At 43.3% G+C, this 15,910-nt stretch overlaps 5 protein-coding genes across 11 annotated transcripts; 3 read left to right on the top strand and 2 right to left on the bottom strand.

The window, feature by feature from the left end:
• The first annotated feature begins 45 nt into the window (after nt 1-45).
• Nucleotides 46-2,344, top strand: Phb2 (prohibitin 2). Its single transcript, XM_018029495.2, has 6 exons — nt 46-463; nt 615-877; nt 955-1,272; nt 1,344-1,421; nt 1,520-1,616; nt 1,896-2,344. The coding sequence occupies exons 1-6, from the start codon at nt 349-351 to the stop codon at nt 2,090-2,092; spliced, it is 1,068 nt and encodes a 355-aa protein (XP_017884984.1). The 5' UTR covers nt 46-348; the 3' UTR covers nt 2,093-2,344.
• A 3-nt stretch (nt 2,345-2,347) lies between these two features.
• On the top strand, nt 2,348-5,363 carry AspRS (aspartyl-tRNA synthetase). The gene is made up of 13 exons (XM_018029494.2): nt 2,348-2,585; nt 2,682-2,755; nt 2,868-2,905; nt 2,981-3,065; nt 3,168-3,351; nt 3,420-3,522; nt 3,589-3,910; nt 3,974-4,145; nt 4,230-4,377; nt 4,462-4,651; nt 4,725-4,805; nt 4,881-4,992; nt 5,075-5,363. The coding sequence occupies exons 3-13, from the start codon at nt 2,868-2,870 to the stop codon at nt 5,236-5,238; spliced, it is 1,599 nt and encodes a 532-aa protein (XP_017884983.1). The 5' UTR covers nt 2,348-2,585; nt 2,682-2,755; the 3' UTR covers nt 5,239-5,363.
• A 262-nt stretch (nt 5,364-5,625) lies between these two features.
• Nucleotides 5,626-12,725, top strand: LOC108627626 (testicular acid phosphatase homolog). Of its 7 annotated transcripts, none has more exons than XM_026816079.1 (7): nt 8,123-8,843; nt 10,972-11,051; nt 11,157-11,255; nt 11,337-11,576; nt 11,639-11,824; nt 11,898-12,233; nt 12,313-12,725. In XM_026816079.1, exons 3-7 carry the CDS (start codon nt 11,160-11,162, stop codon nt 12,487-12,489), a joined length of 1,035 nt encoding a protein of 344 aa, XP_026671880.1. In that variant the 5' UTR covers nt 8,123-8,843; nt 10,972-11,051; nt 11,157-11,159; the 3' UTR covers nt 12,490-12,725. The 7 variants fall into 7 exon arrangements, with proteins under 7 accessions (XP_026671881.1, XP_017884438.1, XP_026671880.1 ...); XM_026816077.1 differs by having other exon boundaries at nt 8,123-9,604; XM_018028947.2 differs by lacking the exon at nt 8,123-8,843 and adding an exon at nt 9,633-10,744.
• fest (wurstfest) lies at nt 7,101-9,027 on the bottom strand. The gene is made up of 6 exons (XM_018028951.2): nt 8,821-9,027; nt 8,451-8,744; nt 8,223-8,347; nt 8,031-8,148; nt 7,804-7,970; nt 7,101-7,740 (listed from the first exon to the last, which is right to left on the bottom strand). Exons 1-6 carry the CDS (start codon nt 9,025-9,027, stop codon nt 7,515-7,517), a joined length of 1,137 nt encoding a protein of 378 aa, XP_017884440.1. The 3' UTR covers nt 7,101-7,514.
• On the bottom strand, nt 12,613-15,835 carry LOC108627622 (putative ATP-dependent RNA helicase DDX23). The gene is made up of 3 exons (XM_018028937.2): nt 13,307-15,835; nt 13,053-13,227; nt 12,613-12,984 (listed from the first exon to the last, which is right to left on the bottom strand). The coding sequence occupies exons 1-3, from the start codon at nt 15,275-15,277 to the stop codon at nt 12,761-12,763; spliced, it is 2,370 nt and encodes a 789-aa protein (XP_017884426.1). The 5' UTR covers nt 15,278-15,835; the 3' UTR covers nt 12,613-12,760.
• Nucleotides 15,836-15,910: the final 75 nt, after the last annotated feature.

Genomic DNA, 15,910 nt, shown 5'->3' with positions numbered 1-15,910 from the left:
CCGTCTCTTTACGGAAATCACGTTCAGTTGAAGATAGGACCTTGCCGAAAGCTAACCGAAAGAAATCGTGCGGGTCATCTTGTGTTTCTATACATCGTGGAATTCTGCCTCTGCCGTTGTGTGCGGCCTAATATCATTATATTATAATTATATGTGTGATACCGTGCCGCGTGCCCGTGCCGTGCGTGCCTTCCATTTACTTGCATTTACTTGTACTCGTTACGATATAGTTCTAACTCCGTTTCGATCCACTTCTAACCGAGGACCAGTGAATTAGGCATCCGAATTCATTACTGATCGTTGAAATTTTCCACTCGATATTCGAAACGGTAACAGCGACAAAACGAAATGAACGAATTCAAATTGCGAATGCCTAAAACCCCGAATGGGTTATCTATCGGTGCTACCGCTCTCGCAGCGGCCGGCATGGCTGCTTATGGAATTTCGAAATCTATGTACACAGGTTCGTTTGATTCTTGAATATTTAATTACGATGTAATCATTGTTAATGACTACGTGTACAGATAATACTCGTTTAATTGTTTCCTCTTTCTCGGTTTCAATGATTAGCTCGCGATCGCTCGAGCTATATATACTCATAATTTTTATTTTAGTGGAGGCTGGTCACAGAGCTATCATATTCTCCCGCTTAGGGGGTATACAACAAGATATTAGGACCGAAGGTCTTCATTTTCGCATTCCATGGTTCCATTGGCCGATTATTTATGACATCAGAAGCAGACCTAGGAAACTATCCTCACCTACTGGATCCAAGGATCTACAAATGGTCAATATCTCTCTTCGCGTTCTCTCTCGACCCGACGCGAGTAGATTACCAACAATGTATCGTCATTTAGGTCTCGATTATGATGAGAAGGCAGGCACTTTATTTATTTATTTATTTCGATTCAACGGTTGACTTTAGTAGTTACATTTGAAATGTAATCATCTCAGGTTTTACCGAGTATTTGTAACGAAGTATTGAAATCGGTTGTCGCAAAGTTCAATGCGTCTCAGCTGATCACGCAGAGACAGCAAGTATCCAACTTGATAAGGAAAGAATTGACCGACCGTGCCAAGGACTTTAACATCGTATTGGACGATGTCTCCATAACAGAATTGAGTTTTGGCAAAGAGTATACCGCCGCGGTCGAATCTAAACAGGTCGCTCAACAAGAAGCACAGAGAGCAGCTTTCTTTGTGGAAAAAGCGAAACAGGAGAAGCAACAGAAAATCGTTCAGGCGGAGGGTGAAGCAGAAGCTGCGAAAATGATATCCTTTAAAAATTCTCATTAATATCGTTACATCTCGTTAGCAGTGGTTTATCCTTGACTTCGATGCACCTTGGTCTAGCTCTTAGTCAAAATCCTGGTTACTTGAAGCTACGAAAGATTCGCGCGGCGCAGAACATTGCACGCATGGTAATTGTGAACAAAATGTTTTCTCATTTTTCCTTCCGTTAAATTACGAGGGAGCTGGCTCTACTACACCGTGAAACGTACTTTCGTTCTCGTTTTAGATCGCGACTTCTCCGAATCGCCTGTACCTCAGCGGAAACGGATTGATGTTGAACATTCAAGATCCGTCGTTCGACGATTCATCGGACAAACTAAAAAGTAAGAAATAAAGGCAACGCGAAATTCTCTTCCCACTCGAATTCATCGTGATCGATTTTATATATGGCGCGAGCAGAATTTTTTTAGATATGTTATGCGTATGTAGATATGAAAAGGAAAGAAGTAAATGAAACAACGAGACGCATTGTTAATAAGATTCGTTGAACGATATTGTGTACATAAAAATATCGTTGCACGCCAATCTTGTAATTCTCATTATGGTATCCTGTGATACGACGATGCTCGCTCGCAAAATCTCGAGCTCGCGCATGTTTTCAGGTGATAAACGGATGGGATGGAAAAGTGTCAACGATATCACGCAAAACGCCGTGAAATCATTAAAGTCCGATCATCAAGCGGCAGTGAAAAGCAATGAAAAACCCTTGATCAAACATCCAGTACCGATATCGCCGGACGAACAAATGTCTATTCTGTTGGATTCTGCGGATGACGGGGCGAAAATGATAGTTCCCTGAATTTCGAACAAAAAGTTTTAATACAGAAATTATTTTTTTATACGAGGTTTTGCGGAGCGTGCTCGTCTCTCTCTCTTGTCCACGTACTTGTATAAATTATATTCCTTATCCAAAACTCTCCACCCGCTTAAAAGAGCATTGCTCTTTCTCTCATGACCCTCTGATGGCAACTCGCCGAACGATCGTTGCTTTATCTTTTTTGAATGACTCATAATCGTAATTGTCCCTATAAATAAAACATAATTTATCGAGCGAATTCGTTCTTTTTGTTATCGGCACACTCTCATAAAAGTGCAGATCGCGAAATATGCACAAGTGCGAGTTGGTAAAATCACTCTGTAAAGACGTAGAAGCTTGTTGCGCGATCCACGTGTTTTTTGCGACTCCGTGCAAACTCTGATACGCGCTGTGACCAAGAATCAAAAGACAGTAACGAAATTGGTATTATAAACAATATTTTTGGAGTACGCGTTTTTAATTAACGACATACCACGTAAGTAGATACTTTTCGATAAATCGCATGCCGCAAGGTTGTATCAGGTTGCATTCGCGTACCAAGTACGTTAACCTCCGTTTTCATACAATATAGGAAACAGAACGTAGAACAGAGCTGTCAGTCACGTGTAATTTTTTCAAACTTGACTCGAATTAAAGGATTTCAAGGTAATTCAAAGTAATTTTCATTGTCTCATTTTTATTCTCGTCCGTTCGGTAATCGGTGTACATGTGTTTTTTTCTAATACAAATTTTCATAGTAATTGCATCATTGTTGTAGATGGGCGTGGATAAACCTACGGATTCACCTGTAGGAGGGTAAGGTAGTCATTGTTACGAAATATTAAGATTCGCCTGGAATCTTAAATGCACTTGCTTGTATTTCTTTTTAAGCGAGGAGCCTTCTAAGAAGGCTCTTAAAAAACAAATGAAGGAAGCCGAGAAAGCGGCGAAAAAAGCTGAGCGAAAAGCACAAACTGTAAGTCCAGTCACTATGCAGTCCTTCACGTAAGTATACGTATTCGAAAACGAGCAGCGTTTGCACAAGACGAAATGTTTCTGTGCATGTGCTTCTACGAAGCAAGCGAATCAAGAAGCGATCCAGGAGGAGGACGTGTCGGTAGGAAACTATGGAGAGACCGGTCTGATACGGAGTAAAGAGAAACACGCGGAAAGAAAGTTTACTGATATCAAAAATTTGAAGTCAGATTTGGAGAACAAAACAGTATGGTTGAGGGGAAGATTACATACTAGCCGTGCCAAAGGTATATTACTAGATACAAAATTAAATTCGCATTGATCGACGCCGTGCTCGATGTTGTCTATTTTTTAGGTAAACAATGCTTTATCGTTCTGAGACAACAATCTTATACGGTGCAAGGTTTAATCGCCGTCAGTGAAAAAATCAGTAAACAAATGATCAAATTCGTGTCCAAGTAAGTTTCCAGGATTAACGATTCGCGAATTTTTAAAAATGACTCTTTTACGAAATCGTCTCGCAGCATCACCAAAGAGTCGATCGTCGACGTGGAGGCGGTCGTGAAACGCGTCCCCTCGAAGATCGAGTCGTGTACCCAGAAAGACGTGGAGATACACATCACGAAAGCTTTCGTCATAAGTGCTGCGAAACCGCAATTGCCCTTGCAAATAGAGGATGCTTCGAGACCTGCAGGAGAAGCCGACGAGAATGCCCTAAATATAAAAGTGAATCAAGACACCAGGTTGGACAACAGGGTGTTGGATTTAAGGACGCCGGCCAATCAAGCTATATTCAGAGTCGAAGCAGGAATTTGCAAATTGTTCAGAGACATACTTACTGCTAAAGTGAGTCGTCTACGGAGATCGAACGATCGTACTGTTGTTACTCAGAGATTTCGTTGTTTGTAGGGTTTCGTCGAAATTCATACGCCAAAAATTATATCCGCGGCGAGCGAAGGTGGAGCGAACGTATTTACGGTGTCGTACTTTAAAGGAAACGCCTATTTAGCGCAATCCCCTCAATTGTACAAACAAATGGCGATAGCGGCTGATTTTGACAAAGTTTTTACCGTAGGAGCAGGTAACAGACGTTAAAACGAATCGTATTCTCAAAGAGTTACACCATCGCCAAAGCGTTACACCATCGCCTACGACGATCGCGTAGTTTTCAGAGCCGAAGATTCAAACACCCACAGGCATCTGACCGAGTTCGTTGGTCTGGATCTGGAAATGGCGTTCAAGTATCATTATCACGAAGTGGTCGACACCATCGGACAAATGTTCACGGAGATGTTTAGAGGTCTACGCGATTAGTTAGTAACAAAGTCTCCTATAAGAAACATTTCTTCTCCAAAACGATTATTCCCCGTTAATCGGCCGTTCGCGCTTGATCATAGTTATGCTGCCGATGTCGAGGCTGTGCGCCAGCAGTACAACGTAGAGCCGTTCAAGTTTCTGGATCCTCCTCTGAGATTAGAATTCAAAGATGCGATTGAATTATTGGCGGAAGCCGGTGTAATTTTGGGCGAGGAAGACGATTTGTCCACGCCGGATGAAAAATTGTTGGGCAAACTCGTTAAAGCAAAAGTTAGTTCTCTTTACAGGATCGGTTCTTAATTTCGTTCTTCTCTTAAAATCGTGTCTCGTTACATGTACACAGTACGATACAGACTTTTATATCTTGGACAAATATCCGCTGGCCGTGAGACCGTTCTATACTATGCCGGATCCGAATAATCCTGTGAGTTCATGACGTAAACTCGCCGTTACAATTTTCCGCCAGCCACGGAAAGAAATCTGATATTTTTTTTTACAGAAACTATCAAACTCATACGACATGTTCATGCGCGGCGAGGAGATCATTTCCGGCGCGCAACGTATTCACGATCCCGAGCTTCTGACGGAACGTGCGAAACATCATGGAATCGGTAATTGTACTTGATGCGACAACCCCTATATTTGCCAATCTTCAAACCAACGACATACGATGCGAGATTCCGTGTGTTTCAGACATAGAGAAGATAAGATCATACATCGATGCGTTTAAATACGGATGTCCTCCTCATGCCGGTGGTGGGATCGGGATGGAACGCGTCGTCATGCTTTATCTCGGCTTAGACAATATTAGGAAAGTTTCCATGTTTCCCCGTGATCCTAAACGCCTTACACCGTAAAATCTTTCGACATCTGTGCGTGCAATTCCACGTATATTAAAATAAACTTAATCGAAAGTTCTTACTATAGTTGGATTGTATCAAAAAAAGGAACACATAATAAAGTTGGTTGAATATGTTTATAATGGGAATGTGTACGTATATGTATATGTGCAAAACAATATTCTAATGTCACACGACGTATTATAGAAGGCGTCAAAAATTGCCGATTATTTCGTGTGACACGAAGTCTCACTGTTTAGTAATTTCAGTAATCACGTATTTAAGAGTATACAGCATAGACATATGTATACGGCAAAAAATTTTGTTTTTCCTCGAACGTCTCGAAAACCGTTGGTCTCACGCAGTTCTCGATGAGTCAAGTAAGTGAGTAAGACCGACCGGCACTTGACTTGACTGGTGCCGGTCAAAATAAATTGTCATAAGATCATAAGAGAACCTTGATAAGTAGATGGCAGTGATGCAGAATGCGTTGAGGACAGGACAGGAGACGAAGCGAGTGTCGACTGTTTTCGAATGCAAATAAGTTTCGAATTTCTCCTACATTTACATCGAAAAGAACGTTCGTTCAACATCATTTCGTAATCTTAAGGCAGCGATTCGTACGAAACGGCGTAAGCGGCCGTGCTTCCAACGTCTACTTAAATATAATGACATACGAAACAATGGTTACGCGCGGTTTTAAGGAAGACTGCGAGCGATTGATCACTCGCTTCGAACGAGCGGACGATATCAGATTCGAAACGTTTTGCGAGATTTGGAAAGAGATGAAATTCTCGTTGGTTTTTACGTAAGTTCTGTGACAACTGTCCTTGGCATGCATAAACGCTGACGATCGTCCGTTTCTAGGGGTCGGTCGTGCTTTTTGGAGCTATTAGAATTTTGTGAGGAAGCACTGGACGTGTGCAAACAATTCCTTTTATTGCCGCCTCGTTTCAAGGAACGTATCGGTGGACTGTATCTCTTGTACGGGATATACTACAAGATGCCCATAGATCAATTTAAAATTCGAATGAAACTGGAGGATTGGCGCATCGTAATGGATCTTCATGCGGAAATAAGAGAGGCCGAACACTTGGATGCTAATTACGTGTTGTGCAAATTAATCACGGATAACGCGTTCCACTTTTGCATCTTCGAGTCAGAGGTATGCCCGATTAAAAGGTTTCGAGGCGATGATCATTGTAAGTCCCCTTCTACTCCCTGAAATTGGAATAATCAAATGTACGCTTTAGTTCGGTTTGGAGAAGCATTATCGTAGGAAGAATTTAAAATGTTTCAACCCGTATTCCATGTTACCGAGACTGAAAGATTTGACCGACAAAAATCAGATATTGGCAGACATCGACGAGCTGAGCAAGACTTATGAAAAAATGAAGGAGGAATTGAGACACCGAGATGATGAGTCGACGATCGGTTTGAATTTATACAATTCGAACATAGTCGAGGAAATTACGAACGATATCAGAGAATTCGAAGAGGAACGGAGAAGTCGACAAACTAAAACTGTAATCGATACGGAAAAGACGGCTGTCGCTTCGACTTCGAAGGCAGGATTGAAGAGAGTTCGAATGTATGAAAATTTGTTTTTTGTACGAAGTGTGCATACACGTATGTTCCGTATATAATATCTTATCATGCTCGCAATTTAGAGGAGGTCCTAGAAACAAAGTGAAATCGTTGGTCCATAATACTTCGTTGACGAGATTGGACGCGTTCGATGAGGAGGATGACGACGAGGACGAAGATCTCGATACCGACGTATTAGAGCTCGATGAGTTTGAAGATTCAGATATTTCTGAAGATTCGGGTTGATACGCGTAAGTTGGTCTTCTCTTACGTTAGATATGTACTACATGAACTTGTCTTGAAATCATTCTTTATTGGGAAGTGTACAAAATAAGTATAAGGAACGAGTTTATGAAAATATCATTCCAAATTTGAAAGAAAGAGACGTCGTACGTTATCTTATCGTAGCCGTTCGGTACAGGCTTCAAATGTGTGAAGGCACAATTCAATTAAATGACTGAACATCATTAAAATGGAATTAAACTTAAAAACTGAGTATAGGAAAATGTATCATAGATTTCGTGTGCAAGTTACTTTAACGCGGAGACCGGTTTCCAAATCGGATGTAACTTTATCATTTTCACAATAGCTGCGGCTGTCTGTTTACGGCATTAAAATTAAATCTATTATACTGAATCCTGCGAATGTTTCATCACCGCGAATAAACATTTATGAAGCTCGCGGTGACCAGACGACGATAGAATTTTTTAATAAACTTTCAGTTGATTGTTGTCGTCGAACCCAGCGCTGTGACCCGCGTTCCGTACGATAAAACTAGTTCCATCGTAATGCATACGTCGTTCTCCGCGACGCACGAAAAGATGAGACGTCTGACCGAGGGACGCGGTGCAATGTAAAAACGGCGTCGTCAACGAGGCTGTCCCGTTGCTCGGCGATGTCCGCAACTGATATTTGTTACTATTTCGCGCGATCCTAGTAACAGAAATATACATTTAAACGGTTTTGTCGTTCGTGAAAAATGTGTACAGCCGATACCTGACAAGACCGTCGGGCGTTTGGGACACTCTCACGTTGTTGATGATCCAATTTTCTACACCTTCGTTGGTTAACCAATATTGGGCGGCGCTCATAGCCGCCGCAGCCTCTTGCAAACACGCTGGACCGTGTCGCGAACGAGAATAGAAAACGCTTACGGAAAAATCCTGGAAGAACGAAATGTTCCATGTATCCTTTCGGACGTTTTGCTCGCACGGGCTGTGTACCTGACTCATGTCCGAGAACGAATCCGTGGTAGTTCTCGTTCCAGCTGTATCGACCAAGTAGACGAGAGCGCATTGCTCAGAAGTGAAGCTGACCCCTTTGTACCACATCTTTGCGTATCTGCGAACACGATCGAGGGATACTAATGCTAGTGAACAGCACTCTAAACGTAAATGGACGCGGATGGAACTCACTTGTTATTGCCATGGGCGTCGTGAGCCAAGATCTCGACCCGCGAACCATATTGGTATATTCTTCCATTCGGATGGAGCAATGCCGCTGCCGCTCCGGAACCGCTCAACGACAACACGATATTATTCTACGCTGACGATAAATGCAATTCGGATGAGAATCGCTCGAGTACAATTACGTATTTCGGTCGTATACTTGACAACGGTCGAAATAGAAAAGGAGGGAGGTACCTTAAAATTAATTACTCTAACCGCACGGTCGATCGTCATGTCGACTCGGATCCTGTTGTGAAGTCTCAACGAGATCGTGCCGTGCGGCGTGGCCACGATGGCAGCGTCGTTGTCGTGTTCTCTCCAGTTCTCCGCGTACACGCCGCATGTCTCCTCGTAGTAAGGCGCGATGGTTTTCGAGTTTCGCGGCTGCCGCCAAAGCGCTGTCGAATTAGAAAACGCCGTAGCGCCGGGCAATCCGCCCCATTGTTCCGACGGCGGTGCCTCGAAATACTTGGAAAATTCACTGTACCGCTACATATTGAAGGATGGGAATGGAAATGAATGGAAAAGGCTTGGATGGACCGGATGATCGTCCCGATCGAACTACCTGGAAATTAGATTCGTCCGCCTGTGCGTGATAAGTATGCGCCGTATAGAGAGATCTCGGTCGCATCGGTGTCGTCGAGGTGGCTTGACTCTGTATCGGCGGTAGGGAACATGATTGTTGTTGGTTCACCGGCTGCGTTCCAGACTGGACGTTGCACTTTTGAATCTCCTTCCGGTACTCGCCGCCACCGCCGCAAGGAGTTGTCATTGCTTTCGCCTTTCTCGGTCGAACATTTTTTCGCGAATCGCGGAGACATACACGGAACAATGTTAAGGGACAACGGAATCGGGAAATCGGAGAAGCGAGAGAGCAGACCTTATTGCTGGCTGTAGCGTTCTTCGGCTTCTTGCGACGGGATTTCCGGGGTTTCGACACCGCCGTTTGGCTACCCTCGTTTATGCGATCCACGGCTGAAGCGGTTTACGTATCCACAAGTTCAGGTCGTTTTCGACGAAACCGCGTGTCTCGAACGAGCTTCTTCCTCGAGCTGCTGCTGCTTCGGTTCGCGAGGATGCTCGCATACGTTCGTACGATTTTCGAGTCAATTCTTTCTGTTTGACGATCGGGAACGATTACCGCACGACGATCGCGTCCGAGGAGATTTAATACCTGTATAGATAACTCTAAAAACTTGTACGTTGCACGGAGAACGATGCGGTTCGAGGATATTTCGATAGAACAATCGACTGCCTTGATTGATGTTGCCTTGGCGATAAAAATTGACGATGGTAAAATATTTCAGTCCGAATCGGGATTCGTATACACATGTATACATACATACAACGTGAGTATGCACTTTTTAGCGTATTCATTGTTTCGTACGCATACGATCAGCCAGAGTCGCGTACGCTCGTGGCATAATAAAAGAAAATTACGCAATACATAAAAATGTGTGTAGGTACACGTATGTGTATTAGAATTTAAAACGAAGCGATTCTCTCGTGACGATTCAAAATGTTTGTGATGAAACCTTTCAGTTACTTGATCGATTTAGGGATCAATCGGCAGGTGCTTGTAGAATTTAAGCTCGCAGGCAGCGTTTAAAGCCAAGGTGAAGGCCACGTTCACCGTTTAATAATTATATAAGCGACTAGTTATCAATTATTTTCTAACAATTATGCAAGCGACTAGTTATCGATAATTTGCGACGCGATTACAATTTATCCTCATTCTTTCCCAGTCGTTCGCAGCGATGATCGAGCAACGATCTTCTTTACGCGTTAATCGCTAAACACGAATATCGGCATACGTATACCTGAGCAATTGTATCGATTGTGCAACGATACAAAGATTGACATTTATTTAGTTCGCACGCAATGAAAAATTACTGCAAGTCAATGCGCTTATTACGTAACAATGTAAATAATCCACTGCCTTTGTGTCTCCTTCGATTTGTACAAATATGTCACGCGTCGAAAACTATTTGCTGAGGAAACCTTGTTATCGTTTACGCTCACCTCGAACGCATTCTATTTTACTCCTCGTCACGAAAGAAACTCTGCGTTTGGTAGAAAAAAGCATGGTTTTTAACTCGACGTTGATTTATTCGTTTTTCGTAGATAGGACAAAACAAATGCGAGCGATATGCAAAGTACAGAATTTTACGTGTGAAGAATATCTTTAGAAGTTGATACAAATCGGGACTAGGTATTACATTTTGGCTATTCGAGTGCAGAACGTAGAGCGAGTGTTGTTGCAAGTAACTAACAAGTTATCGTATAATACTGTCTCTTCGTTATATGGTGGGGCTTAGAATTTATCTATATCGTCGCTTTTTAAAATCCTAGTGCGCGTTCTCTCTCGCGCTCGCAATACTTCGTTTTCAATTTCCTCGGTGCTCAGTGGAAGCGGCTGCTCCGTTAACGAACTCGTAAAACGATGATCGTTCTTAAGCTCCCGCTTCTTTTGGTCGGCTTAACTTTAGGTAATCGTCGTTTTCGTTACTAATTTTAAAAATCGCTCCGAAAAATCAAAAGAGAACGTACGGCTTTTTCTAATAAATAGTAAAACAGTTCACTCGCACTTTCCATTACTATTCCTACCTTCTGTCTGTAATTGTTATTCATATATATTTCATCATGATCGAGTTTCCGGAATGGCCTTGAGAATATAATTTCTCAAGTATGATACACATATTTTCTCGTCTTCCAGGATCGCCTGTGTCGATCGAAACCACGGAGGAAAGGAGTAATAACAGAGACAAAGGTCCTACCCTTCGACTGATAACGGTGGTGAGTAGAAAGATGAATCAGCCCGGCTACCGTACGATCTACGCCGTCCTCTTAGGGGACATGATAAAATCTTTATAAAAAAAGAAATGAATAAATATTTTGTAGGTAATGCGGCACGGAGAGCGAGCACCGCAGGACACTTATCCGAACGATCCGTATGTTAATAATTCCATGGACCCTTACGGTTGGGGGCAATTAACGAATGTAAAGTTTCTTGTTCAATTTGTTTCGCTTTACCCACATTTTCGAGCGCGAGAATGAGATACGAATCATTTTATTACGCAGGAGGGGAGGAAGAATCAGTACGACCAAGGTCTCTTCTTAAGAAAGCGTTACGACGAATTCTTGGGTCCGACTTACAGTCCCGATTTATTTCACTTGCAATGCACCGCTGTCGATCGTACAAAAATGTCCGCGATGTTGGAAGCTGCCGCATTGTGGAAACCCTCCGAAAAACAATCTTTCAAACCCGACCTAGCCTGGCAGCCTGTTACATTATATTATCAGCCACGCTCGGAGGACACGGTACGTTTTATTTTAGCGTATCGGCCAAGTACAATACGATCAACGTTGCCCGTATTTTGCAGTTAATGTTAATATGGGAAACATGCCCAAAGTATGCGAAATCACGCGATGCGATTAATAGTTTTCCCGAAGTTTTATCGACGCAAAGGGACAATAAGAAACTTTACGAGGAGTTGACGAATTTAACTGGTATGTCCATTTCGAGCCCGGGTGATGTCGGCTCTCTTTACTCAACTTTAACGGCTGAGGTCTGCTTCATTCATATTTCTTATAAAATTGATCGCGTTGGTCGTTTCAAAGTCTCATTAGTGGAAATCTTAGAAATGCATGAATTTGACTCTTCCCGAATGGACCGAAGATTACTATCCCGATAAATTGATACCGCTCACGTTGTACGATCTTCAACTCAACGTGTACGACGATCGTCTCAAGAGACTGAAGGGCGGACCGTTTCTTAAAAAGATAGTCACCGACATGTTGGGAAAAAAAGATGACGTTTTGGAGCCCGAAACGAGAAAGATGTTCATGTACGTTGGCCATGATAGTACCATCGTAACTCTGCTGGACGTGATGCACGTATGGAACGGCCAAATGCCTAATTATAACATCATGGTAATGATCGAATTGCACGAAAACAAGGACGGATGGCACGTTCAGGTAGAGTTGCACTATATCGCGTGTCATTGGAAATACGTTGCGTTTGTACCATCAAAAAATTAATGCGCGCATTTGGTAGGTTTTTTTGAGGAATACCACTGATCATGACCCGTACGCCTTGACTATTCCTGGATGTGCGACATCGTGTCCCCTCGAGACGTTCGTTAAGATTTTAAAACCGATGATACCGGATAATTGGGAAGAAGAATGTAAAGTGGATGGTGATTACACACTTCCGCCTGCCCCGGTTCCATGACCGCGATTGATTTTTACCAAAGTGACGACAATAACCAGGACAAGTATTACTTTTAAATTAAAATAATAGCCAATCGAACGATTTAGATTATTCAGTGGGTAGAAACGAATGTAACAATTTCTATTAAACTTCGTTTCCTTAGAATACATTTATTTATAGCTAATTAGGTACACAAGTGTGCTCAATCAACTGTAAAAAGAACTAGAGAATAAAAAGATACACGATCATATCGCGAATATGCGCGTTTATACAGTGCGGTGTTCGATTAATTCTAGGCGAATATCTTCTCTTCTCGACGCTTTTTCGTAACCACTGTGCCAGGTTTGTGTTGAGCGTCCGGGTGATTCAGCAATTCAGGCGGGCAAGTAGATATCGGACTCGCGAGAATAGTCTGTTTGAGATCATAAAACAAATGGCTGTCGTCCTTGGTACAGAAAGATATGGCGAGTCCGGCTTTCCCAGCGCGACCGGTTCTACCGATACGATGTGTGTAATCTGGAAAAGATGAGAGAGATTACTATTTGCGGACGCGGCGGTAATGCCAATATATCTTTTCCATTTACCTTCTATGGTCTTGGCCATATCGTAATTAATGACCATGGAAACATCCTTGATATCGATACCACGACCCGCGACGTCGGTAGCCACCAAAATATCTTTGCTACCGCTTTTCAACGAAGCGAGCGCGTACTCTCTTTGCTCTTGTCCTTTGCCACCGTGTAGCGTGCAAGCGTTGTACTGAAAAAAGAGAAAGGAGAACAAACTTATTATCTACGAAACGACAAGACGACGACGCACGATTTAAACTGAAACTTACACCCAATTTCTCCAAGCCTCTGGCAAGTACATCGGCTCCCTTCTTCTGATTGACGAATATAATTACCGGTGGTTCCACTCCTCTGCTAAGTATCTCCATCAATTTCTTGCGTTTGTCGGCTTCGCCCATGATATGTACTATCTGTTCTGTTCTTTCGGTCGGTTTTCCTACGCTGCCGATGTACACGACAGCGGGTCGCCTCAAGTAAGTTCTAGCCAATCGTTCCACCGCGGGCGGCATAGTCGCCGTAAACATCACCGTCTGTCTGTACTTTTTCTTCGTATTGTAGTTGGCCAAAAGTTTCTCCTCGTTCTCGGCGTCCTCGTTGTCCGGTTTTAGATTCGTCACCGGCATGTACTCCAAAATCTTTTGAACGTCCGGTTCGAATCCCATGTCTATCATCCTGTCGGCCTCGTCCAGTACGATGTATGTGCACTGATTTAAAACCAAGTATCGATTTTCTAGCACGTCGATCAGTCGCCCCGGTGTGGCTATAACGATCTCGCAGCCCATTCTCAACCTGAATCCTTGTTCTTCCCTCGAAAGACCGCCTACCACGACGACCGTCCTTATACCTAACGGTTGTCCAAATTTGTTGGTCTCTTCTTCGATCTGCTGAGCCAATTCGCGAGTTGGTGCTAGAATTATGCTGTAGGGTCCTTGATCCGCTTCTTCCAGCCTTTCGATCTTTGGTAAACTGGTGATCCACAATAACAGAGGAATCAAGAAAGCCAGAGTCTTGCCGGATCCGGTTTCAGCGACTCCGATGATGTCACGATTTTGAAGTCCTATGGGAATGGCTTGCCTCTGAATCGGAGTCAAGTCCTTGTATCCCACCTTATCGATGATATCGAGAATTTCTTTGGGGAATCCAGATTCTTTCCAAGATCTAATCGGATCCGGTATGCGTCCACCCTTTATCGTAATATTATAATCCTCCCTGAATATACGCCAATCTCGTTCTGTCATTTCGTGCAGAGCTTTCTCGGACCAATGTCTATCGTCCCATTTTTGTTTCTCTTCCTTTCTCTTCACCTTCTTCAATCTCATTTTCTCCTGCTCCTTCTCCGCCTCCGTTCTTCTCTTCTCCAACAGTTCTCCGTAAAATTTACTCTGATCTCGTTTCTGCGCTTTAATATCTATCCCAGCGAGATTCCCTCTACCAAAGAATTGAACTTGATGCCTCTCCTTGTAAATGCTATTGTAATCGACAGACGTGTCTTCGGAAGTATCCCAATCGAATACAAATTTTCTATCGTTCAATCTCCTGACGCGTCGTTTCTTCTTCACCAGACCCAAGTAACGCTCTTTAATAGCTTCCACCTCCTTTTCTTTGTCCTTGTCTTTGATATCGTCCTCCCGTGCACGTTGAGATTCTCTACGCCTACTGTCTCTATCGTCCCATTCTCGATCTTTACCGGGAGTTTCATTGTGAAAGAAAGATTTTCGTGCTTCCTCTTGCTGCTTCCTTATAGCATCCACTTCCTCCTGACGCTTTTGCAATGCCAGGGCGGCCCGTTCCTCCTTAGATAAGAATTTTGGTTTAGCTCGTGCATCTTCTTCTGCCTTTTTCTTAGCCAACAACTCTTCCAGACTCAACGGTTCCTTTTTCGGAGCAAGCTTCGCCTTCTCTTCTGCTTCTTCCGCGTCCTTCTTCTGCTGTTCGCTCTTGCTCTCCTTCTTGTTCTCATCATCGATCACAAATATGGGACTCAGCTTACGTTTCTTATCGTCCTTCGATTTGTCTTTCGAATCCCTCGATTGTCTCTCCCTCGACCTGTCCCTATCCTTCTCCCGCGATCTATCCCTCTCCCGGGATCTCTCCCTCGACCTCGATCGCTTTCTATCTTTCTTCCGATCCTTGGACCGGCTTCTCGATCGTCTTCTGTCCCGTCGTTCTCGATCCCTTTCGCGATCGCGGTCCCGCTCGCGCGAACGGCTTCGCCTTACAGTCTTTTTATCGTGAGCCATAATTGCTCCGGCCGATAAAGGTATCGCCGTAAAAAGTGCGAGTAAGAAACGAAACGTACGAGTTCAGAAATTTAGCTGCTCATCTCTGACACGGATATCGAGACAAACGTTGTATTGACAACAGAGCAGGTTAGAAATCCTTAGATCTAAACCTTCGTTACTTTTTCCTTCTGCATGACGGTGACAAAACTGTCGAGTTTCGAAAAAAAGACACTCAAATAATCAGGTAATCTTTTTTCGACAAGTGAATAGATTTCGTTTTTGTTGCACGCACAAAATTACACGGCTGTATATCATGCGCTCGTACTGTACTGAATACGCACACGCTATATATAACGCAGTGTATATACATAGAGCACATACTATGTATTACCGTTAAGGCTATCATTTCACCGCGGGCAAAGCAATCTCTGGCAATCTCATTTGTACTACGTATGTACAATAAAATGTTTATCTGGCGGATCCTTTGGCTGGACCCGCTTCTCGTTTATTGAGAAGAGCCGAGAATTTATTCGAACGATAAAACGAATTCAATGTTTTTCGCCTGATCAGGGGACGAAACGAGTTTGTTCGATAATCGACTAATCGTTGGGGTCGATCGTGGGTGAAATTTTGGACCAATGGGATTGAGGC

The sequence above is a fragment of the Ceratina calcarata genome, unplaced genomic scaffold (genome assembly GCF_001652005.2).
Source record: "Ceratina calcarata isolate Rehan_Ccalc_2016 unplaced genomic scaffold, ASM165200v1 scaffold48.2, whole genome shotgun sequence".
In the NCBI taxonomy this organism is placed as follows: domain Eukaryota; kingdom Metazoa; phylum Arthropoda; class Insecta; order Hymenoptera; family Apidae; genus Ceratina; species Ceratina calcarata.
The sequence above is the reverse complement of the archived record's forward strand: the minus strand, read 5'-3'. Positions and strand labels throughout refer to the sequence as shown.